The sequence below is a fragment of the Octodon degus genome, unplaced genomic scaffold (assembly GCF_000260255.1).
Source record: "Octodon degus isolate 3935 unplaced genomic scaffold, OctDeg1.0 scaffold00005, whole genome shotgun sequence".
Classification (NCBI taxonomy): Eukaryota; Metazoa; Chordata; class Mammalia; order Rodentia; family Octodontidae; genus Octodon; species Octodon degus.
Genome location: NW_004524581.1, coordinates 30731509 through 30755142, shown reverse-complemented (window position 1 = coordinate 30755142; position 23634 = coordinate 30731509). Strand labels below are relative to the sequence as shown.

Here is a 23634-nt window from a genome sequence, read left to right as displayed (position 1 = left end):
TGGCATGTGGTGCTGGGGGATTGAACCGCGGTCCCTGATGCTTTGCTAAGCTTGTTCCAAGTAGGTGCTTTAGACCACTGAGCCATCTCTCCAGCCCCTAAGCCCGTCTTTAGTTGGTGTATTTCAAGTAAAGCGGAAAGTAACGCATGCACGGTGGGCCCTCTGGAGCCCCGTCAGGTCCTTCGGCCACGTTTATTTCAGATAATTTATTTTCAAAGAAATAGCAGTAGTCACCAGAGCCCCGGCGTCTCCCCCCACCAGGTGAAAATGTCGCCCAGGGGCAGGTTCTCGTCCGTCTGTTCAGAGCCACGGACAGCGCGAGGTGTTCTCACTTTCGGAGCTCTGTCCAGGTGGCCTCTGCACACATCTTTCTGCACGGCTTTCATCCTGCAGTGCTTTTGAGAATGCTCCAAGGTGACGCAAGGGGCCGCGCTCATCTGCTCAGATTCTGGGTGAATAGACCGCTGTCTGCCCGCCCGCCCACCCGCCCGCCTTGGCTGCTGCCGCTGCCGGATATCACTGGTTCCCAGATCTTGGCAGCTGCCCGAGTCCCCGCCAATCCCTCCTGCACTGTCTCCCGGGCCATGTGCGCCTTCTCCAGCCCAGGAAAATCACCCTACAGAGTGTGGGTGCAATGTCCCCCCCTCCCTGGATTCTCGCCACGATCGGGTTTAATCCCACTTAAATTTGTCTCAACCTGCCAGCTGTGTGCAATAGCGGCTCATTAGGGCTTTTTATTTTTAAATAATTTAATTTTTTTTTTTTTTTTTGAAGTGCTGGGGATTGAGGTTTAATGCATTTCGTTAGCAAACTCAGCGGAATAGCACAGAAGACGGACAACAATGGAAGTGTGTGCATGCATGTCGGGAGGGCCAGCTAGAAAAGGACGGTGGCTGCGCGGTCGCTCCCGCTGGACAGAAACGCCGTAAACGCCCCTTGTTGTGGTCACTGAGACACTGCCTTGTTGTGAAACAAAATTCACATGCTGGCAGCGTCCACAAAAATGAGGCCGACTTAGTTCCATTTTGTTTACAAAGCTGAAGTGCTGAGATTTGCGCAGACACACATTTTGCTGGACAGTAAGTGCCTGTACCGCCCTGAATTTGTGTTAGAAGTCCATTTGCGGCTGCTTGGTGCTCACCTTTAGTCCCGGTTATTTGGGAGGCTGAGGCAGGAGGATTGCACGGTTGAGATGAGGCTGGGCAAGTTGGCCAGACCTGTCTAACCCAACCCAACCCAAACAAACCGCCAAGCACATAGGCCTCACCGGCCTGCTGCGGAGCGCAAGATGGGCACTGATCTCTCGTGAAGCCCCGAGCGGCTTCCACAGGCGCTGGAATGGGCATTTGCCAGCCAGTTCAGCGGCCTCGTCCTAGCTGTGGGCCCTGGTGCCCGGCAGGCCTGGGTTTCTGCCCCTCCAGTAGAGTGTGTGTTCTTGCGTGTGGCTTTTGAGCTTGGCCTCTGATGACCATGGTGGTGTGGTGGCTGTGAGCGCAGCTCCTGTTGTGGTGGTTATTTGCATCTGCTGGGCCACTAATGAGGTTGGGCATCTTCTCACCCACGCACCGGCCACTTGAGGTGTTGTTCTTGGGCTGAGGATGCTGAGGATGCTGCTTAGTGGCAGCGTTGAGGACATTCACGTTTCTCCCCTTTGGTTACACAGAGGAGGTGTTCTGTGTATGCTGTCCTGATTTTTGCTGTGTCCTTTCATCATTTTTTTTTTTTTTACAAAGCACTTCAACTTTGTAAACAAAATGGAACTAAGTCTGCCTCATTTTTCTGGACAACGCCAGCATGTGAATTTTGTTTCACAACAGGGAAGGGTTTATAGAGTGTTCAGGATCTCACTACTAGATCTGATTTGTAGTGATCTGCCTGTTTACAGCCTTCCAAGAGCTGGGATTATGGGCACATGCCACCACGCCCAGTCTCAGTTGCCATCTCAGTAGGCCCAGAGGGTGGTGCCAGCACAACAGGCTTGGGGATTGAACCCCTGGCCCCGAGCTCCTTTGCAGGTCCTTTAATCTGATGAGCTATTTGGCCAGCCCTTCCTTTCATCATCTTACTGTGGACCTGTTCTCCTCCAGAGGTTTGTGTGCTGGGGATGGAACTCAGGGCCCAGTGCATGCTGGGTAGTGCTCACCAGGAGCCACCCCCCTAGGAGATCTGTCTGTCTCTGTCTCTGTCTCTGTTTGTCTCTGTCTCTCTGTCTGTCTCTGTCTGTTTCTCTGTCTGTCTCTGTCTCTCTGTCTCTCTCTCATTTTCTTTTTGTACCAGGAATCGAACTTGGGATGTTGTGCTCACCAGGCATGCACTTGTGCTGCTGAGCTATCCCCAGCTGGTATCTCTATATTCATGTGTATATGTTCAAAATCATTGTCTTTAAGAGCCAGGCATGGTAGCACATGCCTGTAATCCAGCACTCGGGAGGCTGAGGCTGAACATTGTGAGTTTGAGAGCAGCCTGGGCTACAAAGTGAGCTCAAGGCCAGCCTGAACTGCATATCGAGACCCTGTCTCAACCAGGAAAAAAAAAAAAATCTGTCTTTAGAATAGTTCATTTTAGTTCCATATCTTGGGCAGTTGTTAAAAGTAACATTTCCACACATTCCAAAGTTTTTTTTCTTTTAATTTACTTATTTGATACAGGGTCTTGCCACACAGCTTAGACTCATAGCGACCCTCCTGTCTCAGCCTCCCGAGCGCTGGGATTACAGGTGTGCGCCACCATGCCTGGTTTTGGGGCCAGCATGGCATGCAGTACCAGGGATTGAACTCGGAACCTTGTGCTTGCCAGGCAGGCACTTCGGACTGCCGAGCTATCTTCCCAGCCCCACATTCCAGAGTGTTAAACACACGAAAACATTATTTATTTTGAGGTAGGATCTCAGAGGGTATCCCAGGCTGGCCTTGAATTCACAGCAATCCTTCTGCTTCAGACTTGCAATCCATGGGATTACTGGTGTGTGCTACCAGGCCCAGCAAAAAATTCCTTAGTTGTAATCATTGGCGTAGATAGTGGCTGTGGCGTGGCCTACAGCACAGCGTGAGGTCACCCTCGTGGGTGCACAGGTCGGGGCACGGAGTCCGTTGCTCCAGGCAGCTGTCACCACCACCCACCCACGGATGCTTTTTCCTTTTTTTGTTTCCAATACTGAGACTTGAACCCGAGGCCTTGGCTCTTCTTGTTTTTTTTTTTTTTTTTGAGACAGTCTCTCACTGAGCCGTCCAGTTGGTATTCGAACTCCAACCCTTCTGCTCCGGCCTCCCGAGTGCTGGGATGACAGGCGAGTGCCCCTGAGGGCAGACCCTGCACTTTTCCTGTCTTGTAAAACTGAAACGCTGTACTCATCGCCGGGCGGCTTTGGCTCCTCCCTCCCCCGGGCCCTGACAGTCTTTCCATTTCTGTGCACCTGGCCACTTGGGGACCCTGGTGTAAGTGGGCTCGTGCAGAATTTGTCCTCGGTTCCTGGCTGACATCAGTGCCGTGTCTCTGTGGCCTGTTCACGTGGAGGCCCGTGTCAGTCTCTCCTTTGTGGCTGTGTGGCACCTATGGCTCATTTCTCCGGTGTCCTCTGGGTGGCCCTGTAGGCTGCTTCCCATCTTAGAGCTTCCCCTTGCACGCAGGTGCCAGAGCTCGGCCCGCAGGGGCTGGGACTCTCATCCGGGTCCCTCCCTGTCCTGATCCCCCCAAAGCATCCTATTGCTGCTGTCAGTGCTCTGCTGTCACCTTTATAAACCTGGGTGTCCCTGTTACCCCTTTTAAAAATGCTTCTTCCAAGGAGACTGGGTGTTGTTCATGGGTGGAATACTTGCCTAATATGTGCAAGGCCCTTGGTTTGGTACTCAGAGCCATCAAAACAGAGCAAAACACCCCCAAATGCTAGCCTCAGGTCAGGCCTGCCCAGATCTGTCCCCAGCCCCGGAGGTTGCACCGTTCCCAGCTCCTCCCCCACAGGTGACTCTGAGCAGTGGCAGTGGGCTTAGCAATGTCCCCGGCAGGCACAGCACGGGTGAGTGTACATTCACTGTTTCGAAGCGGGTAGCCTCCTGCCTGCAGCCTTGCAGGCCTGGGCCCCGGCTGCAGCCCTGCTCGCCCACGAGCCACCGTCCTTTGTGCCAGCCCTTGGCTGCTTCTGTCGTGTGTGGCCCGGGATCCTTCTGCTGCATGTGGCCTGGTCTCTGGCTTCTGACAGGCCTGGGCCTAGGCAGATCCCTTTCGTGGGGCTCTCCTGGCTGGGAAAAGATCAGGTTGGAGCGTGTGAATGGCGCTTGGGATTGTCATTTCATTCATTTTTTTTTTTTTTTTTGTTTACTCTGGCTCTTCTTCTCAAATATGTCCATTGAGTTTGTTTTTTTTTTTAAAGAAAGCATTTTTTTATTTTTTATTTTTTATTTATTTATTTATTTTAGTGTGTGGCCAGTTCAGCCCACCAGGGGCGGGGCTGGCTGGCATGTGGTGCTGGGGATTGAACCGCGGTCCCTGTGCTTTTGCTTAGCTTGATTCTAAGTAGGTGCTTTAGACCACTGAGCCATCTCACCAGCCCTGTCCATTGAGTTTTCAAAGCCTTTGAGTTGTCGAAACCTTTTTATTTCTAGAAATTTCACCTGGTCCTGGTGTCTTTTTAGTCTGTGGTTACTTTTCACAGTGACTGCCCTGGGCAGGGAACCACATGCTTTTCTGTACCTGGTGGAAGCGGGGAAGGCCAGGTGTGGGTGTTTCTGGGGTGTCTGTCTTCGCAGGCCCAGAGCCTCTGGCTGCTGACTGGTCTCTGCCTAAGTCGGTCATGGGTGGAGGCCAGCCAGGAGACCCCTGTAGCCTGCATCTCCCCTGCCCAGCCCTGGGCACCTCCTGTCCCCGCCACCTATAGCTGAGCTCAAGTTTGGGGTTTCATCCAGGGAATCCCCACCTGGCTCAGCACCCACAGGGGCAGCCGTGCCGGGAAGTACATGCTGTGGAAAGATTGAGTCAGCAGTAGCCAGGAGCTCAGGAGAAGAAAGGAAACGTTATTCACGCCAGTGGTTCCCAGAGGAATATTCTCCAGAGTCTGAGGTGCTGACTACAGAGAGCGTGCCTTACCGGGTGGCAGGCGGGCATTACAGAAATCTGAGCTCAGCATGGCTGCAGGCCGTGGTGCTGTGGGGTCCTGCGGCGGGCACAGCTGCGTGCAGCTGTCGCTGTCTGGTTGGGTCAGTCCACAGAGGGTGGCTGGCCGTGGTTCTCCTCAGAGCCCACCACCACGGCATGGAGAGCTCTGTGCTTCCTGGCTGGTCAGGGTGAAGAGCGGGGTCCCTGCGGGAGGTGGGGGAGACCGGGCAGCGTCCCGCTCTGCTCCTCCCTGGTCTGGGTTAGGGCTGGAGTGAACGCTGGCACGGACCCAAGATGCCATGAGACGCTGTGCTTGGGATGAAATAAGGAAAAATAGGATTTTAAGAAGAAACTAACATCCAGGCATGGTGGTGCATACCTGCAATCCCAGTACTTAGGGCGCTGAGGCAGGAGGATCTCTGAATTCAAGGCCAGCGTGAACTGTAGAACAAGGCCCTATCTAAAAACAAAAGCAACCCTCAAATGACAGCAGTAACAACAGCATAACTGAAAAGAAAAGAAACTGCCTCCTTGAGAAGTGTTGAGGGCTGGCTGAGCTCCGAGGCGGAGCCCTTGCCCGGTGTCAGGCCCTGGGTTCAGCCCCAGCACTGACCAATGAAGAGGTGAACGCCGGCACAGCCAGAGAGAGGGCCCGGTGTGAGAGCTAGACACCGGCCACTGAGTCACAGCCGTGCGTGTGTGTGCAGTGTCAGCTTTCTACGTCAGAAGGAATAGAGCAGCACAGGACAGGACGCCTCCCGGTGGGGGCGAACAGTGCGTCCGTTTCCCTCTGCCACGCTGCTCTGCCTCCCTCGAGAGTGCAGGGTCCGAGGAGGCCTCGTCCCAGCATCTGTGCTTGCTGGCATCTTGCTGGGCCCAGCGCTGTGCCCACAGGTGCCCCCTGCAGGGATCTGGGCAGGTGTCAGGCGCCACGAGGACGCTCCCTAGCTACAGGGGTCTGGCTCCCCTGTCCTCCTTAAGTGCCAGTGTTGCCTGCTGCTAGGACAGTGGAATGTCCCCATGGCTGTGTTCCTGGCACTCTGTTGGCGACCATGGCGGTGACAGCCGCATGGTGACAGGAGGTTCCTCAGCTGCGTGCGGAGGGCTCAGCAGACCTTAGAAAGACAGATTCTCTCCAGCTGATGCTTAAGGGCACCTGCTCATGCTGGGTGGGAGAAGGGCCGGGTGGGTGGCCCTGGCGGCGTAGTCTCCCTTCCTTCTGGGAAAGCTGTCTTCGGGCCTTCTGCTCCTCTGGTTTTACCTCTCGTGGGCATTGGTTGGGAACTGCATCCTCTTTGGTTCCCAGGGGGCAGAAGGCCAGCTTTGATCACCGGAGGGACACAGCCTTCCTCTAGGGAAAGGAGAAGGGGCCAGCTCTGTGCTCAAGTTTGAATCCTCCCACGCCGTGATGGAGCGCGCGCTGTGCACGGTGCGGCCAGGCCAGCCCTTCACTGAGGCTGCACGCTGCTGCGTGTCCCAGAGGAGGGACTCCTCACTGTGCCTCCCCTTGATAAACAGAAAACTGGGCAGCCTTCCTGGCATTCAGCGTGTGGAAACGATAGGCGTCTGCTCTCCTTGCCAAACACAATCGCAGTAGTGAGCTTGTTTCTGGGATTCTGATGGCACTGCCGGTCTTCAAGGGCTGAGATGGGTGAATTCCCTCCTGAGTCTCAGAGCAGAGCCAGAACCCGCTTACTCGTGTTGGGGTAGGGCTGGGGCCATGTTATTTCAGGGGGCACAAGCCCCAGTTGACCTGTCCCTTGGAGTGTCCCCTCCAGGGGATGGGGGCTACCTGGGGAGGAGGGGATGGAATTCCCTATAGAAGCTTGACAGGAACAGGGCATGGGGTGTGGCCCCAGGAGCCACAAGCCCCTGGGCACCCCTGTGGGGCCACCGCTGAGGCCAGGCCTGGAGCTCTCTTACCTGCTCTGGGGACTCCTTCCCACCTGGCACAGTGCAGGAGGCTCCACTTCCTCCTTTGCCCCTTGTTGGGGCAGGGGCCGGAGCTGGGGGTGACACGACCGTCCTCCGCCTGCCCTGCAGACTGCCTCTTCAAGGTGTGCCCCATGAACCGCTACTCGGCCCAGAAGCAGTACTGGAAGGCCAAGCAGAGCAAGCAGGACAAGGAGAAGATCGCAGACGTGGTGCTGCTGCAGAAGCTGCAGGTGTGTGTGCGTGTTGGTACAGATGTGTGCCTGTACAGTGGGGCCATGGCTGCGATGAGTGGTCTCCAAAACGCGGGCGCAGCGCTTGGGAGGCTGAGGCAGTAGGCCCGCTGAGCATTGGAGGCCAGCCTGCGGTACACAGCAAGACCCTGTCTCAACCCCCCTCCAGAAAAGAACAAAACAACAACCCATTGTGACAGACTGCAGTGAGTGCCAGCAGGCGGGGATGAGTGCCCTCTCGGTGACCCCTTAACCAAAATCTTGGGGCTCTTTCCTTGGGATGCGACACAGGGTCTCTTGGTGGAATGTGGACGCCACGGTGCAGTGGGCCACATGGACAACTGTACATGGGTTTAGTCGTGGCTCCTGGGGACCCAGTCTTAAACCCCTCCAGGCCCAGGTCTGGCTCACCTTGGGTTTCTCTGCCCCTGTGTGGCACCGTGGTGCTGGCTGCGGCCTTGCTCCCGGCCACTGGGCAGTGGCCAGGCACGTGTCCTGGTGGCCCCAGCTCTGGTGCCATGGTGAGGAGTCCAGGAGGCTCTGGCTGTGGTCTGCAGCGCGCAGACCCTCTGGGCCCGGACCCCAGCTGGTCACGCAGACCTTCTCTCTTTTGCCCTGCACTCCAGGAGGTGGGGCCCACACAGGGCAGGGGTCCCTGCACTGTGGCTGAGAGCTGGGCTTGAAAGTGGGGCCACAGACCAGTGAGGACCCTGGGCTGGGAAAGGAGCAGCTGCTCCGGGGTGCCAGCGCTACAGAGGCAGAGCGCCTGTCCTCTGCTGATCCCACGAGGAGAAATGCTTCAGGCAGTGTCGTCCTGTGGGAAGCAGGTCCTGGAGGCCACCACAGTGGGTGCGGCTGGACCCCCCAGCTCCCCAGGCAGGGGCTGACAGTGGCCACAGCTTTGGGAGGGCTGCAGGGGAGGCAGGAAAGGCATCCTTCCGCTCCCCACTATGGGGTTCAGGCTGGAATGTGGGGTGCGCCCCTCCCGGCTGGGCCAGGTTTGGGGCAAGGGCTGTGGTCTCCAGGGGCCCCCTCTTGCACCGAGGCTGGGGTCCTGGCATGTGGGGACGTCCCTGCCAGCGGCTTTCACCTCCTTCCCTGTGTGTCCAGCATGCAGCCCAGATGGAGCGGAAGCAGAACGACACAGAGAACAAGAAGGTGCACGGGGATGTCGTGAAGTACGGCAGCGTGATCCAGGTGCGGCTGCGTCTCCGCCCCGCCTCGGCGGCACTCTGCGCGCATGCGCGGTGTCCCCGTGGGTGGCCCGGCTGCCCCTGCGTGTGTCTGGCGCAGTGTGTGGCCCGAGCAGCTGTGGATTCCAAACTTGGCCCTGCCTCTCGGGTGGTGCGACCGTGGGCAAGTTACTGTCTTCTTGTGCTGCAGTTTCCCCTTCTGAAATGCAGCCAGGGGCCGCGTGGGCCCTGGAGCCCAAGCTTCCCTGAGCTTCCCTGGGTGGATGCAGGCGAGGGCGCCGCGACTGTCGCCATCTGCTCCCAGGTCCTCCGTGTCGCCTCCCCAAGGGAGCCCTAGTGAGTGACTTCCTCCCACCCTTCCAGCTCTTGCACATGAAGAGCAACAAGTATCTGACGGTGAACAAGCGCCTCCCTGCGCTGCTGGAGAAAAATGCCATGCGGGTGACGCTCGATGCTACCGGCAACGAGGGCTCCTGGCTCTTTATCCAGCCCTTCTGGAAGCTGCGCAGCAACGGAGACAACGTGAGCGGCAACCGGGTGGGAGGGCAGCAGGAGGCCCAGGGCCCGCCTCAGGGTGCCCTCTGGCCGGGACAAGGCCGCTTCCTAGAAGGGCAGGCAGAGTCTGTCAGGGTGGCCCGCGCCTGCAATCCCGGTCGCACCGGAGGCAGAGGCAGCCAGTGCGGTATGGTGAGACCACTTCTCAGAGTAAATGAGGAGAGGCTGTTGCTCAGTGGTAGGGCACTTGCCAGACTCTGCGAGGCCCTGCGTTCACCCCCAGGACCAACAGGCCGCACCCCGCCCTGCCCTAATGCTCCTTGCTGTCACCCTGCGCCTCCCCAAAGGTCGTCGTTGGGGACAAGGTGATCCTGAACCCCGTGAATGCAGGGCAGCCTCTGCACGCCAGCAGCTACGAGCTCAGTGACAATGCGGGCTGCAAGGAGGTGAGGCTCTAGGGGCCTGGCCCTGGGTCTGAGACGCGGTCAGGCGTCTGGGCTTGGGTGGCCCAACCCCCTCTGCTTTGGCACCTGAGCCTCCCGGCTGTGGGCAGCCCAGCCTCATGCATGCTGCCCCCTGCAGGTCAACTCTGTGAACTGCAACACCAGCTGGAAGATCAACCTGTTCATGCAGTTCCGGGACCACCTGGAGGAGGTGTTGAAGGGGGTAAGGAAGAGACCCTTCCCCGGCCCCCACATCCTGCCCCTTCCCTGTGCCTTGGCTTAGGGGCCTCAGGGCTTCCCATCCTCGGCTTCAGGGTGGCCCAGACCCTTTAAACACCAGCTGTGCCTCCTCGATCTCAGAGTCTGCATGTGCGCCCCAGCAGAGCCCAGCTTGCGCCCCACCCAGAACTCCCGCTGCACATGCTAGGATGGGTGGCCCGGGCCTAACCCTGTGCTAACCGGGAGTCTGCGCTCACCTGCCCTGCGTGGGCACAGATGTCCTGCCTGAGCACCAGGCTGTGTGCCCACCCCCGTGTCCACTGCATGAGACTCAGGGGGGTCCAGTGCCGCTCTGCCGGAGGAAGTGTGGAGGAGAGATGAAGGCATGGGCCCTGAAACTGAGGCGGGGCCTCGTGGACCCTCACCCCAGCCACGGGACTCTTGGCAGAATCCCTGCCTTATCTGTGTTGGGACCCATTGTTGGGTGGGCGAGGAGGGTGCGGTGGCCTCGCGGTGCAGGCTCAGGGCAGAGCAGGCCTTCTTAGATGTGTTATGTGCGGTCTCCGGGCTTCCGCCAGGAGGTAGAGAGGTCTCGTCCTGCAGAAGAGGTAGCTGAGACTCAGATCAGAGTCCACCCAGCTTGGAAAAGGGAATCTGAGGTCTGAACTTGGACCTGGTGTCTAGGCTGCGGCGATGCATCAGCTCCAGGGGAGCCAAAGCAACAGCGGGAAAGTGCCCTGGGAGGGGCCGTGTGGCCTGGGAGGCTGAGACAGGAGGATTGCTGAGAGTTCAAGGCCAGCCTGAGCTGTGTAGTGAGACTGTCTCAAAAGCAGAGAGGGGCTCTCTGGCCACTGCCTGTGCCTGGGTCCCCTTGGAGGGACATCTGTGACTGTCCTGCCCTGCCTGTGCTGTAGGGAGACGTGGTACGGCTGTTCCATGCGGAGCAAGAGAAGTTCTTGACCTGTGACGAGTACAAGGGCAAACTGCAGGTCTTTCTGCGAACCACACTGCGCCAGTCGGCCACCTCAGCCACCAGCTCCAATGCGCTCTGGGAGGTGGAGGTCAGAGCCCGCCCCCAGGAGCGCCCCAGCCTTCTTGCCCAGGCAGCTGGAGGGTGGGGTCAGCCAGGGGCTCCCTGTGGGTCTCTGTCCTGCCCTGACCCGGGGCTGCCTTCCCTGTCCCTCCTGCACTCCAGGTGGTCCATCACGACCCCTGCCGTGGGGGCGCTGGCCACTGGAACGGCCTATACCGCTTCAAACACCTGGCCACGGGCAACTACCTGGCTGCAGAGGTGAGCGGGAGGCAGAGGGCTCCCTGGGGGTCAGACTGCCAGGAGGGCGAGGGGCCCAGCACCCATGGCACATGTGGGGACGGGGCCCTGATGTGGCTGCATATCGAGCAGAAACCAGAACGCATGCTGCGTGGCTGTAAGTGAGCCGGACGCCACTGAGCGCATGCCGTGACCAGCGGCTCTTTAGGTGCTGGGGATGGAGCATAGAACAGAAGTTCCAGTCCCGGGACAGTACTGCCTGTGATTGGCCCTTGGGGAGGCTGAGGCAGGCAGACTGCAAGTTTGAACCTAATCTGGGCAACTTAGTGAGACCTTGTCTCAAATTAAAAATGATGTAGAAAGAAGGGGCTGGGATGTACCTCAGTGGTGGAGTGTTCCTGGTTTCCATGCCAAAAAGGAAAAAAGCCAGCCCCCTGCTGTGCACGTGCAGTGTGTACAGGGCACGAGTGTGTGTGCAGTCATTGGGCCATATGTGGCTCTCCCTGGGAGATGGGCTTGGGATCAAGGGGAGGCGCCCCAGGAAGGGCAGAGGCCCAAGGCTGGCCTGGGGTGGCTGTGGTGTCCAGTAGCCCCACCTGTGTCTGTCCAGGAAAACCCCAGCTACAAGGGTGATGCCCCAGACCCCAAGGCAGCAGGAGCGGTGAGGACCGTGGGTCCCCTGGGGAGCACAGGGTGGGGGTGCTGTCTGGGAGGAGATGGCCCCTGGGTGGTCCCCCCACCCCGTGTTCTAGGGCCTGAACAGGGGTTGCTGCCTAATTTGGGGCTCACCGCAGGGTGCCCAGGGCCGAGCAGGTCGCAGGAATGCAGGGGAGAAGATCAAGTACCGCCTGGTGGCTGTGCCCCACGGCAGCGACATCGCTTCCCTCTTTGAGCTGGACCCTACCACGCTGCAGAAGACGGACTCCTTTGTGCCACGGTGGGTGTGTGCCGGGGGCTGGCAGGGCCTTTCTGATGCTCCTGTTGTCTGGCCTGAGAGGTCCTTTGGCCTCTGGGGTCAGTGCAGGTCTGCTGTCACCACCTCCTGCCCTCTTCCCAGCCTGGGTTCTGCAATTCTCAGTGCTGTCTTGTGCGTCGTATGCTTGCGTTTTTAAAAGCCTCCTGCGATTGTAGGTTCAAGTCTAGCCTGGACAACTTAGTGTGCTCCTGTCTCAAATTAAAAAATAAAAAAGGCCAGGTAGGGGCCGGTGAGATAGCTCAGTAGAATGAGTGCCTGGGAAGTGCAAGGTCCTGAGTTCAGTCCCCAGTACCGGGGGTGGGGGTGGGGGTGGGGAAGGTCAGGGATATAGCTCCTCAGTACAAGCACCTGCCTGGCAAGCGCAAGGTCCTGAGTTTGATTCCTGTACCAAAATAAATGAATAAGATAAAAAAAGGGATGGGACATAATAGCTCAGTGGTAGAGAACTACTGGATTCAGCGCTGGGCTCCTGGCCCTGTCAAGCATGAGTGGGCCTAGTGCATAACTTCAGGTAGTGGACTCGGTCTTCTCATCCGTAGAGTGGGAATAATCAGTCCACCAGCAGCAGGGCTATGGCAGGGTTAATCGAGACTACGTAGACCCCAGACCTGGCTTTAAGTCTTGCGGCCAGATGCATTCTGAGATTCAGGTGGTTTAACATTGCAGAAAGATGACCGACCTTGTATCTGGACATGGTGGAGCATGCCTACAGCTCCAGCACTCTGGGACAGGCTGAGGAAGGACAATGCAAAGTTAAAGACCAGTCTGGGCAACTTAGGAACTTAGTGAAATTTTATCTCAAAATTAAAAATGTCGTCATAAAATAAAAAGGGCTGGAGATGTAGCTCAGGCGAAGGCCCGGGTTTAGTGCTCAGTATGGCAATAAAGAAAAGGAAATGAAAAAGTCTTTTAGTTCATAAGCTGATGAGGGTTTCCGCAAACATTAAACGGGAACAACGGCCTTAGTAGCCTTGATCGTGTAAGCGAATTCTGGCTCAGGCTCGCACTTCCTCTGCCACGCTTGCGGCCCTGGCTGCTGCAGGGCTGTCAGGCGCAGGTGGGGAGGCTCATCCCCGTCCTGCCCCTGCAGGAACTCGTACGTGCGGCTGCGGCACCTGTGCACTAACACGTGGATCCAGAGCACCAACGTGCCCATCGATGTGGACGAGGAGCGGCCCATCCGCCTCATGGTGCGGCTGCAGGGCTGGGCCGGGGCCTGGCTGGGGCTAGGGCTGCCCCTGGCTGCCCTGCTGACCCCTATCCTTGCAGCTGGGCACCTGCCCCACCAAGGAGGACAAGGAGGCCTTCGCCATCGTGTCCGTGCCTGTGTCTGAGATCCGCGACCTGGACTTTGCCAACGACGCCAGCTCCATGCTGGCCAGCGCCGTGGAGAAACTCAACGAGGGCTTCATCAGCCAGAATGACCGAAGGTGGGTGGGGAGGGCCAAAGATTTCCGGGATCCCCCTCTCGGGATCACAGAGCAGAAGCCAGGGGGCTGGGGCTGGGGCAGGCTACACGGAGGTGACCCTGCGCCCCTGAAGTTGGGAGCGGCTCGCTGCCCACATCCCTCCAGGACTATGAGGGCGCCCTTGCTACTCCTGTTAGATGCTGTGAAGGAGGCCCAGAGGGGCCAGGAGACTTCCCCAGAGCCACACAGCTGGGAAGCGGAAGTCAGGTTGTGCTGTGCTCTCTGGGGACTAGCGGGCAGGCTGGGAGGGGAGCGCGGGTTCTGGAGAGCAGTGTGGGGCAGGGCTGGGCCAGCAGTGAGGCCAGGCTTCGTGTTCCGGGCAGCAGAGTGGCGAGTGACCTCGTGAACACCACGCCTGGGCAGGATGGTCACTCACGGCCCCCAGGCTCAGTGCATCACATCTGTTCCCTGTGTCCCCTTGCCAGGTTTGTCATCCAGCTGCTGGAGGACCTGGTGTTCTTTGTCAGTGATGTCCCCAACAATGGGCAGAACGTCCTGGATATCATGGTCACCAAGCCCAACCGGGAGCGGCAGAAGCTGATGAGGGAGCAGAATATCCTCAAACAGGTGCCTGCACGGTGTGGCAGGATGGCGTGGCAGGACGCCTGCGTGGCCTTGCGTGTGGCTCCCCTGCTCCCTGTAGGCGTGTGCTATCCTGGCAAAACATGGGAAAGGGGCTGTGGCTCGGGGTGGGCATGGTCCTGGGCTCCAGTCCTCTGCCCTGCAGAGAGGGGAGCCAGGGGGTCTGCAGGCCACAGAGTAGGAGCAACCTGACCTGAGCACACAGTGGGGAAGCTGCAGGGCCGGATTTGAACCCAGGATGTTGGATGGGAAACTCGTGCTTAGCAAAATTATGTACACTTCCAAGTTTTTGCAGTGCCAGAGATTGAACCCAGAGTCTTTGCATTGAGCTGCATCTTCAGCCTTTTATTTATTTATTTATTTATTTATTTATTTATTTTTGGACAAGATCTCACTAAGTCATTAAGTTGTTCAGCGTAGGTTTGAACTTGTCATCTTCCTGCCTCAGCCTCCCAGAGTGCTGGGATTGTAAGCCTAGATCACCATGACTGGCTTATACTTTAAAAAAATTTTTTTTCTTCCTAAATTTTTTATTATGAGAATTTTTAAAGATTGAGAAGGTATTAAAGAGTGGCTCTGGGGCTGGTGAGATGGCTCAGTGGTCTAAAGCACCTACTTAGAACAAGCTTAGCAAAGCACAGGGACCGCGGTTCAATCCCCCAGCACCACATGCCAGCCAGCCCACCCCCTGATGGGCTGAGCTGGCCACACACACACACACACACACAAATAAAAAAAATTTAGAAAAAAAAAAAAAAAAGAGTGGCTCTGTGACCGTGGTGTGTTTACCACCTAAACTCACTTGTTACAGTTTTATGGTCCTGGCTTTATGTGGTCCTGTGTTGGATGTCATCCTTCAATCTATGCTTTGCTTTGCTCTTTTCTTGCAGCACTGGGGATTGAACTCTGGACCTTGCACTTGCCAGGCAAGTGCTTATTCTGTTGAGCTATCTCCCTGGCCCCCAATCCGTGCATTTCAAAGCAGGGTGCCCTGCACCGTGACATTCTCGCCAGGCTCGTCCCGTCCTATGTCCACAGTGCCTCTGTCGCCAGGGAGATGGCTCAGCAGTGTAAGTGCCGGCCTGGCAAGCACAAGGTCCCAAAGCAGGAGGTCCTGAGTTCAATCCCTGATATTGCAGATTAAATAAGTAAATAAATAAATAAATACCCTAGTGCTATTTAGGGTTGTTTCATAGAGCCTGTCACACCGGAGAAGCCAGCACTAACGCCCATCCATACCCATGTCTTCAGCTTCCCCAGACTTTTTTTAAAAAAAAGTTTGATTTATGTTTTTTTTAATTTTTTTTTTTTTTTTTTTTTATTAGAGAGAGAGAGAGAGAGAGAGAGAGAGAGAGAGAGAGAGAGAGAGAGAGAGAGAGAGAGAGAGAGAGAGAGAGGGGTGTGTGTGTGTGTGGCCAGCTCAGCCCACCAGGGGGCGGGGCTGGCTGGCATGTGGTGCTGGGGGATTGAACCGCGGTCCCTGATGCCTTGCCAAGCTTGTTCTAAGTAGGTGCTTTAGACCACTGAGCCATCTCTCCAGCCCCTGATTTATGTTTTTGGTGCAGGGTCTCACAAGGCAGCTCAGACTCATAGTGATCCTCCTGTCTCAGCCTCCTCAGTATTGGGATTATAGGCGTGTACCACCACACCTGGTTTCAGTGGCTGGCGGGGTTTCGGGTCCCACCTGGCATGCGGTACTAGGGATTGAACCCCAGTCCGTGAGCTTGCCAGGCAGGTGCTTAGACTGCTGAGCTCTCTCCCCAGCCCAAGTCATTTTTTTTTTCAGACAGGGTCTTACCATGTAGTCCAGGCTGGCCTGGAACTTGTGGTGATCCTCCTGCCTCAGCCTCCTGAGTGCTGGGATTGTAGAATGTCTTTTGAATGCATGATATTGATTTAACCAGGTTCCAATTAAGGGTTTTCATTTTGTTCAGCTGCTTTGTCTCTTTTATTTCTGTTCTGGAACAATTTTCATTGTGTTCAACCTGATTTGTAAAATTTGTGTAACTGCACCCAGCTTCTTTTTGGTGAGGAAGGTCAGCCCGGTCAGGAGCTGGGAGTGAAGGTGGTGGGACTGACAGCCCAGCTGCGCGCTGGCCTGGGGTTCACGTGCCGCTGCCTTGGGGTGGTTGGGACTCCTGGTTTCCAGGGTGCTGAGGGGCTGCAGCGGGTGTAGGAGGCCCCTCTTTTGTCCCCAGATCTTTGGTATCCTGAAGGCCCCTTTCCGAGACAAGGGTGGCGAGGGCCCCCTGGTGCGGCTGGAGGAGCTGTCAGACCAGAAGAATGCGCCCTACCAGCACATGTTCCGCCTCTGCTACCGCGTGCTGCGGCACTCGCAGGAGGACTACCGCAAGAACCAGGTGGGCGCCTGGGTGCCCCCGCCAAGCCGGCACCGGGGCACGCACTGTGGGGACGCTGGGAGTGAGGGCTGGCCAGGGCGCATGGATGCCCACTCAGGCCTGATGCCCCTGGGGGCCGTCTCGAGCTTCTTCCTTTTTATTAATTTGCTGTTCTGGGCATTGAATCTGCATGAGGCCTTTTTTATTTTTGAGACTGAGTCTCACTAAGTCACCATATCTGGCCTTGACATTCTTTAACCTTTGAACTGAATTTCTACTGGATCATTTTGTGCTGGGCCCACACAATGTATCTGGTCCTGCCAGACAGCGGAGGTCCCTGCCTCTGGGTGGCCCCTGTGACCCTGCCCTCTGTCCCCAGGAGCACATTGCCAAGCAGTTCGGGATGATGCAGTCACAGATCGGCTATGACATCCTGGCCGAGGACACCATCACTGCCCTGCTGCATAACAACCGCAAGCTGCTGGAGAAGCACATCACCAAGACCGAGGTGGAGACCTTCGTGAGCCTCGTGCGCAAGAACCGGGAGCCCAGGTGCGCCCCTCCTCTGTCTCTGCCCTGCACCGGGGTCACGGCAGCCCCCTTGGAGCCCTTCCTGGATTTGGCCCAATCGAGCAACCAGAGGCGTGGCCGCGGGTGCAGCAGGGGCTCCAGACCCTTGCCCACGACAGTCACTGAGTTGGCCCACCCTTGAACCCCTGCCAGCTGGGGAGGGAGCAGGAGTGGTTGAGGTCAGGCTCTGCGGGGCAAGGGGGCAGGAGCCTGAGCCCTCTTGACCTACTGTCGCCATCCCAGGTTCCTCGACTACCTCTCGGATCTGTGTGTGTCAAACCACATTGCCATCCCTGTCACCCAGGAGCTTATCTGCAAGTGTGTTCTGGACCCCAAGAACAGCGACATCCTCATCCAGACCGAGTGAGCCGCCAGGGCGCCGTCTGGGCACAGTTGGGGCTGCGGCCTAAGTGCAGGGCCTGTGGGGTTCAGTTCCTTGTAGACTGGCACCCTAGGCTCTACAGACGGGGGCTGTGCTGCTGTGTCCGGCTCTGTGCCAGGCCCAGGGGCATGGTCCAGGGGTCCCACAGCGAGCAGCAGACATGAGGGGGCTTCGTCCGCAGGCTCAGACCCGTGAAGGAGATGGCTCAGTCCCACGAGTACCTGAGCATCGAGTACTCGGAGGAGGAGGTGTGGCTCACGTGGACCGACAAGAACAACGAGCACCACGAGAAGAGCGTGCGGCAGCTAGCCCAGGAGGCACGGGCGGGCAATGCCCACGATGAGAGTGTGCTCAGCTACTACAGGTGCCGCTGGGCTGGGCACCAAGCTGGGGGTGGGGGCCACGCACAGCACCGGAGCACCAGGCGGCCCTGAGGCCAGGCTCAGCACGGGGACCGGGCTTCAGAGAAACCCAAGCTCTCTCAGCGCTCTGGGAGGCTGGGGCAAGAGGAAGACAAGTTCGAGCCATGCCTGGGCAGCTTAATGAATTAGTGAGACCCTGTCTCAAAATAAAAAAATTAGAGTTGGACAGGTAGCTAGCTCAGTGTGATGGCCCCGTGTCCATTCCCAGTACTGATAAATAAATACAATAAAATAAAGTAGAAAAGAAGAGAAACCCGATCTGATACCAGGTCCTTCGTGGCCCTCTGCCTGTCCACCATGTACCAGCCCCTGGTCTCAGCACCAGCCGACCCATCGCCCTCCTCATAAGCTGGGGAAGCAGAGACAGAGAAGTCACGGAACTCACTGGAGGTTGTGCGCCCGCAGTAGCGGGATCTGGTTCCCAGCCACGCTGTCAGGCTCAGAGCCCCTGGAGTAACGTGGTCCCTGGAGGAGGCTGTGTTGGGATGTCACCCCGACACCATTTCCGTCTCCCCCTCGAGGCTGCACTCCCCGCTCTCCACCCTCGCTGGCCACCGCCTTTCTGTATGGCCCTGTCCTGGCTGGGCCAGTCCCACACATTCCCCCTCACACACTCGGCCTCCTGCCACCTGTACCTCTGGGTGCTCCCAGTTGCAGGGGCCAGTACATTCCCCCAGTTGAACTCAGGGCTTTTACTCAGCTACCTCTGCACATTTTTTTTTTTTTCTTTTTGAGACAGTGTCTCACTGTGTGGTCTAGGCTGGCCCTGAACTCAAGGCGATCCTCTTGCCTCAGCCTGCTGAGTACGCGGGCATGCATCACCACACCCGACACATCTCCACTCTTTTAAAACTTTTGTTTGGAAACAGGGCTCTGCCAAGTTGCTAGGTCGCCCACGTGGGGCTTGAACTTGGAGTGCTTCTGCCTCAGCTTTCCAGGCCTGCACCGAGCCCAGACCCAGGGTGCTGGCTGGCCCGCGGCCTTGCTTGCCGGGCCCTCACCTTCCCCGCCCGCAGGTACCAGCTGAAGCTCTTTGCCCGCATGTGCCTGGACCGCCAGTACCTGGCCATCGACGCCATCTCCCGGCAGCTGGGCGTGGATCTGATCTTCCTGTGCATGGCGGACGAGGTGCTGCCCTTCGACCTTCGCGCCTCCTTCTGCCACCTGATGCTGCACGTGCACGTGGACCGCGACCCCCAGGAGCTCGTCACGCCTGTCAAGTTCGCCCGCCTCTGGACCGAGATCCCCACTGCCATCACCATCAAGGAGTGAGAGGGCAGTGGGGCGGGGTGGGGGAAGGACGGGGGTGGCGCAGGGACCCTCACGCCACCCCCTCCGCCCCAGCTATGACTCCAACCTCAACGCCTCCCGGGACGACAAGAAGAACAAATTCGCCAGCACCATGGAGTTCGTGGAGGACTACCTCAACAACGTGGTCAGCGAGGCCGTGCCCTTTGCCAACGAGGAGAAGAACATGCTCACCTATGAGGTGGGTGGCTTGGTGGGCTCCGGCTACCCCGCACCTGGCCTCAGTGGGGTCCACCTCCCCCAGGGCCCCAGCCAGTATGTGGTGGGGGCATCTGCACAGATGACCAGACTCCCCCAGCTGTTGCCGTGTTTTCTTTTGGTTTTGTGGGTGTTAGAGATTGAACCTCAGCCCTTCGCTATGAGTGACATCTTCAGCCGTTTGGGGATTTTTTTTTTTTAATTATTTTTATTTTTTTATTTATTACATTTATTTATTGTGTGTGTGTGGCCAGCTCAGCCCACCAGGGGGCGGGGCTGGCTGGCATGTGGTGCTGGGGGATCGAACCGCGGTCCCTGTGCTTTGCTAAGCTTGTTTCAAGTAGGTGCTTTAGACCACTGAGCCATCTCTCCAGCCCCTTTTTTTTTTTTTTTTTTTTGAGACAGTCTGGATGAGTTGTTCAGTTGCCCAGGTTGGGCTCAGACTTGCCGCTCTCCTGCCTCAGCCTCCCAGAGTGCTGGGATCACAGGATCGGGGGCCTGGCGCCCCATAGGCTTCCACACTGGGGAGCTAGGGCGAGGGCAGCACCTTCCTGACCCACATCCCATTGGCACCCTTGGTCTCAGCTCCGCCCCTCACCTCGGCCCCGCCCCTCACCTCGGCCCCGCCCCTCACCTCGGCCCCGCCCCCGCAGGTGGTCAGTCTGGCGCACAACCTCATCTACTTCGGGTTCTACAGCTTCAGTGAGCTCCTGCGCCTCACACGCACGCTGCTGGGTATCATTGACTGCGTGCAGGGCCCCCCAGCCATGCTTCAGGCCTACGAGGACCCAGGTGGTAAGGCTCTGTCCTGCGCAGCTGCCACCCTCTGCCCTCCGGTCGGCAGTCTCTTCCTTGAGGCTCTTTGTGAACTCCTCCTCCTGGTCTTGTCGAGGGGGACCTGTGGGTTCCTCCTGGGCTGGGCCAGGGGTGCCTGCTCGGCACTCTGGTGATCCCGGGTCTGGCAAGTTGCTGTCAGCACTTGGTTGGGGGGGACCCACCTTACTGTCTCCCAGGAAGCCTCCCAGATGAACCCTGCCCCTTCCTTGGCGAACCTGTGCCCTGCTGCTGGGAGGGACTGTGTGTGCACCACACACCCCAGACTGGGATCCCCGTCGTGCCCCTAACCCTTCTGCCCCTGTGATCTGCAGGCAAGAACGTGCGGCGGTCCATCCAGGGCGTGGGGCACATGATGTCCACCATGGTGCTGAGCCGCAAGCAGTCTGTCTTCGGTGCCCCCAACCTGCCACCCAGTGCCGGTGCCCCTGAGCCGCTGGACAGGAGCAAGTTTGAGAACAACGAGGCCATCGTAGTGATGGAGACCAAGCTTAAGATCTTGGATATCCTGCAGGTGGCAGGGCGTGGTGGCCCTTGTGGAACTCTTTGTCCAGATGGGGAGGCCCGCATTGTTTGGTCGCCTGGCCCAGTGGTCCTCAATTGTGGTTCTTTGACTGAGGGTGGGAGCTCCCTTGGGGATTGGGTGGGGGCGTGTCAGGCTCGGGGTGCGGTCTCAGTCCATATGCCAAGCCCTCCAGGTGACTACAGGTACACAGGGCTGGGCCCCGTCTCCCACTGAGGAAGATGGGAGGAAGCTCCCCGGTCACAGGGCTCCTGCATAGAGATAGAGATGGGAGATTTCTTCACCCCTTTTTGGGGCTCACGCAAGACTCTTAGCAACACCTGGGGAAGGGACTTACGGGGCCCTGAGGAGGGAGGAGACCCTGTGGTCACTATGCAATGGGCAGGTTCCCCTGTGAGGACCTTGCTGGCCCAGGATCCAGTAAGGGGAGTCAAGTAGGGGCTTTTGATCTTCCCTTGTTTCCACGTCTGCATCCTGAGGTGTGGCTGGACCATGCCCCTTGAGGACAGAGGCCAGGCCCTTCCACTGGGTAGAGCCAGCCAAGGGTCTAGCATCTGAAGCCTGGGACACTAGAGGCCATGCAGGGTCCCCATCAGCCCTCAAGGAGCAGGAAGGGCCTCCTGGCTGCAAACTGGCCCTCACACCATCCTCGCTTTCCTGACCGCAGTTCATCCTCAATGTGCGCTTGGACTACCGCATCTCCTACCTGCTGTCAGTGTTCAAGAAGGAGTTTGTGGAGGTGTTTCCTATGCAGGACAGTGGGGCTGATGGCACGGCGCCTGCCTTCGACTCTACCAGTGAGTGCACTTGCCCTGTGCAGCCTGGGTGGCCAGGATGGGGTGGGGAGCGATCTCTGGCCAGTGCCCTGCCCTACCGTTCTGTGGTCCACAAATGTCTGTCCTCGCCATGGCCCCATTTGATGGGCACAGTAAGGGGAAGGACAGGAGTCCTCTGTACCCCTAACTGGGTAACACGGCCATCAAGGATTTGTCCAGAGCCACAGCGGGCAGAGACCACACCAGACTGCCACTCAGTTCTACCTCCTGAGTGGCAGACCACTCGGGCCAAGCTGCGACATTCTGGCAGTGTCAGCCCTGGAAGTGGCTGGCTGAGGAGCTGGCAGGCGAGGGGGTGCTTTGGGGGTCTCTGCTCCCCACCTTTCCTGGGTGTTGGCTATCTGATGTTGCCTCATCTCTTCCTCTTGCCCCCCACAGCTGCCAACATGAACCTGGACCGCATCGGGGAGCAGGCCGAGGCAATGTTTGGAGTGGGGTGAGGCCCGGGGAGGTGGGGTTGGGCAGGGGTGCTGGCCAGGGCTGGCGGTCCCCAGGGCCCCTCCCTTGCCTGCCCAACCCCAGGGGCCTGGGACCAGTTGGGTGCAGATGTCCTGGTCATTCCCTGCCTCTGCAGCCAGGCTAGGGTAGCCGGCTAAACAGATGTTCCCTGTGCCTCGCAGCAGGGAGGAGATGTGTGTGCCTGGTCACCACCCCAGTAGGCCTGTGCTGAGCCCTGGCCCTTGTGTCCAGTGTGGCCGAGGTCCCCTTCTCAGAAGGCATTTGGAATTAATACAGTAAAGCCCAAGAGATCCTGGAGGACCCAGGGGCATCGAACCGTAGTTTTCTCAGTACCAGAGAAAACAAGTGTGAAGTTGCCGTGATAACTTCTGTGCCTCTGAATTAGTTAATTATTGAGCTGCGCCGGAGGTATAATTAGAACCGTTCCTGGAAGGTGGGGGTGTAAGGGCAGCTGCCACCACTGGGGGGAGATGGCTCAGTAGAATAAGCGCTTCTCTGGCAAGCACAAGGGACTGAATTCAATCCCTGGTTCTGCCAAAAAAAAAAGACCTTACCACGACCCCACGGTGGGTGCTGGGGACACATCTGTGGTTTTTATGGGGACAAACTCCCCAGGTGCAGCTTGGGCCTCACTGCAGGCAGCGTGGCAAGCGGATTGGAGGCTTTCTCATCTCCGTTCATGGGGTGGACCCCATGGTGTGGGTGGTAGGGCCTCAGTGTCCCCAGGAAGGGTCTCAGCTTCAGGAACCAGGGTCCCTCGGGAGGCTCGGGGCAGCGACTGTGCTCAGTGATGGGAAACAGCAGTTTGTGACCAGACGTCTCGCTGGGCGCCGCCTCTGCCACGTGGGCTGGAGCGTGCCTGCCACTGCCTGCGCCTGTCCGTCTGGCCTGCAGGAAGACGAGCAGCATGCTGGAGGTGGACGACGAGGGCGGCCGCACGTTCCTGCGCGTGCTCATCCACCTCACCATGCACGACTACGCACCGCTCGTCTCGGGCGCCCTGCAGCTGCTCTTCAAGCACTTCAGCCAGCGCCAGGAGGCCATGCACACCTTCAAGCAGGTGACGCCGGCCGGCTGGCCCCGCACTCAGCCCGTGGCCTGCGCTGGGCTGCGGGTGGGGTGCATAGTGGCGAAGGAGCTCACGGTAGGGGGCAGGACTTGGGGTGCACATTGGGGTTCTCAGTCTTGCTCCGGTCCCCAAGGTAAGAGCGTCGGTGTTCAGGCTGCCTGCGGCTCCCCCAGCCTAGCTTAGTGGCCTTCACAGCAGGCAAGCCATTCCTGGGTTCCGAGCAGAGGATGCCCTGGTATGCTTTGGTCCGCCCTGCTGAGGCCCTCGGGTTTGTCACTGTGGTGTCACTGTGCACCCTGCCCTCTTGATAGCTTTGTGTGAGATGCCTGGGCTGCCTGGGGCTGGGGCTGGGGCTGGGGCTGGCGCTTCGCCAGGGTGCCCTGTGAGCCAGCCACTGAGATGTGCACCTCCACTGCCACCTGGGTCCTCAGTCCCAGGGGAGAGGGTAAATCGAGGCACAGAGAATGCCCCTTCTTTGCCTTCTGGCCCTGGACAGGGAAGATGGGAGCCAGACACAGGTCCTGGCTTAGAGTTCAGGGCCCTCTCAGTGTCCATGTAAGCACATGATAGGCCACAGGGCCGATGACAGGAAACTAGGTCACGTGGCAGCAGGGGCAGGCAGGGAGGCCGGTGGCCATCAGGGAAGGCTTCCTGGGGGTGGCAAGCCTCTGGCAGGGCTATGGATTCTGAGGAGTGGGTGGTGGCAGGGCGACACCTGAGGGAGTGACACCTGGCCTGGGGAAAGCACAGAAGGCCTGCACATTGCTGTGAAGCAGGGCGCCATCCTTGAGCCG

General features: G+C 58.2%; 1 protein-coding gene across 1 annotated transcript in view; it reads left to right on the top strand.

The window, feature by feature from the left end:
* The window catches only part of Itpr3 (inositol 1,4,5-trisphosphate receptor type 3), a 56465-nt gene that overhangs the window by 17491 nt on the left and 15340 nt on the right, over positions 1 to 23634 (top strand). Inside the window, exons 3-25 of the mRNA XM_004624231.2 lie at positions 7132 to 7253; positions 8364 to 8450; positions 8810 to 8968; positions 9289 to 9387; positions 9524 to 9607; positions 10518 to 10664; positions 10799 to 10894; positions 11484 to 11534; positions 11668 to 11810; positions 12940 to 13039; positions 13119 to 13279; positions 13744 to 13885; positions 16099 to 16260; positions 16619 to 16791; positions 17053 to 17172; positions 17373 to 17555; positions 18630 to 18881; positions 18958 to 19102; positions 19773 to 19914; positions 20268 to 20467; positions 21144 to 21273; positions 21691 to 21748; positions 22666 to 22831. Coding sequence (XP_004624288.1) covers positions 7132 to 7253; positions 8364 to 8450; positions 8810 to 8968; positions 9289 to 9387; positions 9524 to 9607; positions 10518 to 10664; positions 10799 to 10894; positions 11484 to 11534; positions 11668 to 11810; positions 12940 to 13039; positions 13119 to 13279; positions 13744 to 13885; positions 16099 to 16260; positions 16619 to 16791; positions 17053 to 17172; positions 17373 to 17555; positions 18630 to 18881; positions 18958 to 19102; positions 19773 to 19914; positions 20268 to 20467; positions 21144 to 21273; positions 21691 to 21748; positions 22666 to 22831 — 3122 coding nt within the window. The remainder of the gene's footprint in view (positions 1 to 7131; positions 7254 to 8363; positions 8451 to 8809; positions 8969 to 9288; positions 9388 to 9523; positions 9608 to 10517; positions 10665 to 10798; positions 10895 to 11483; positions 11535 to 11667; positions 11811 to 12939; positions 13040 to 13118; positions 13280 to 13743; positions 13886 to 16098; positions 16261 to 16618; positions 16792 to 17052; positions 17173 to 17372; positions 17556 to 18629; positions 18882 to 18957; positions 19103 to 19772; positions 19915 to 20267; positions 20468 to 21143; positions 21274 to 21690; positions 21749 to 22665; positions 22832 to 23634) is intronic.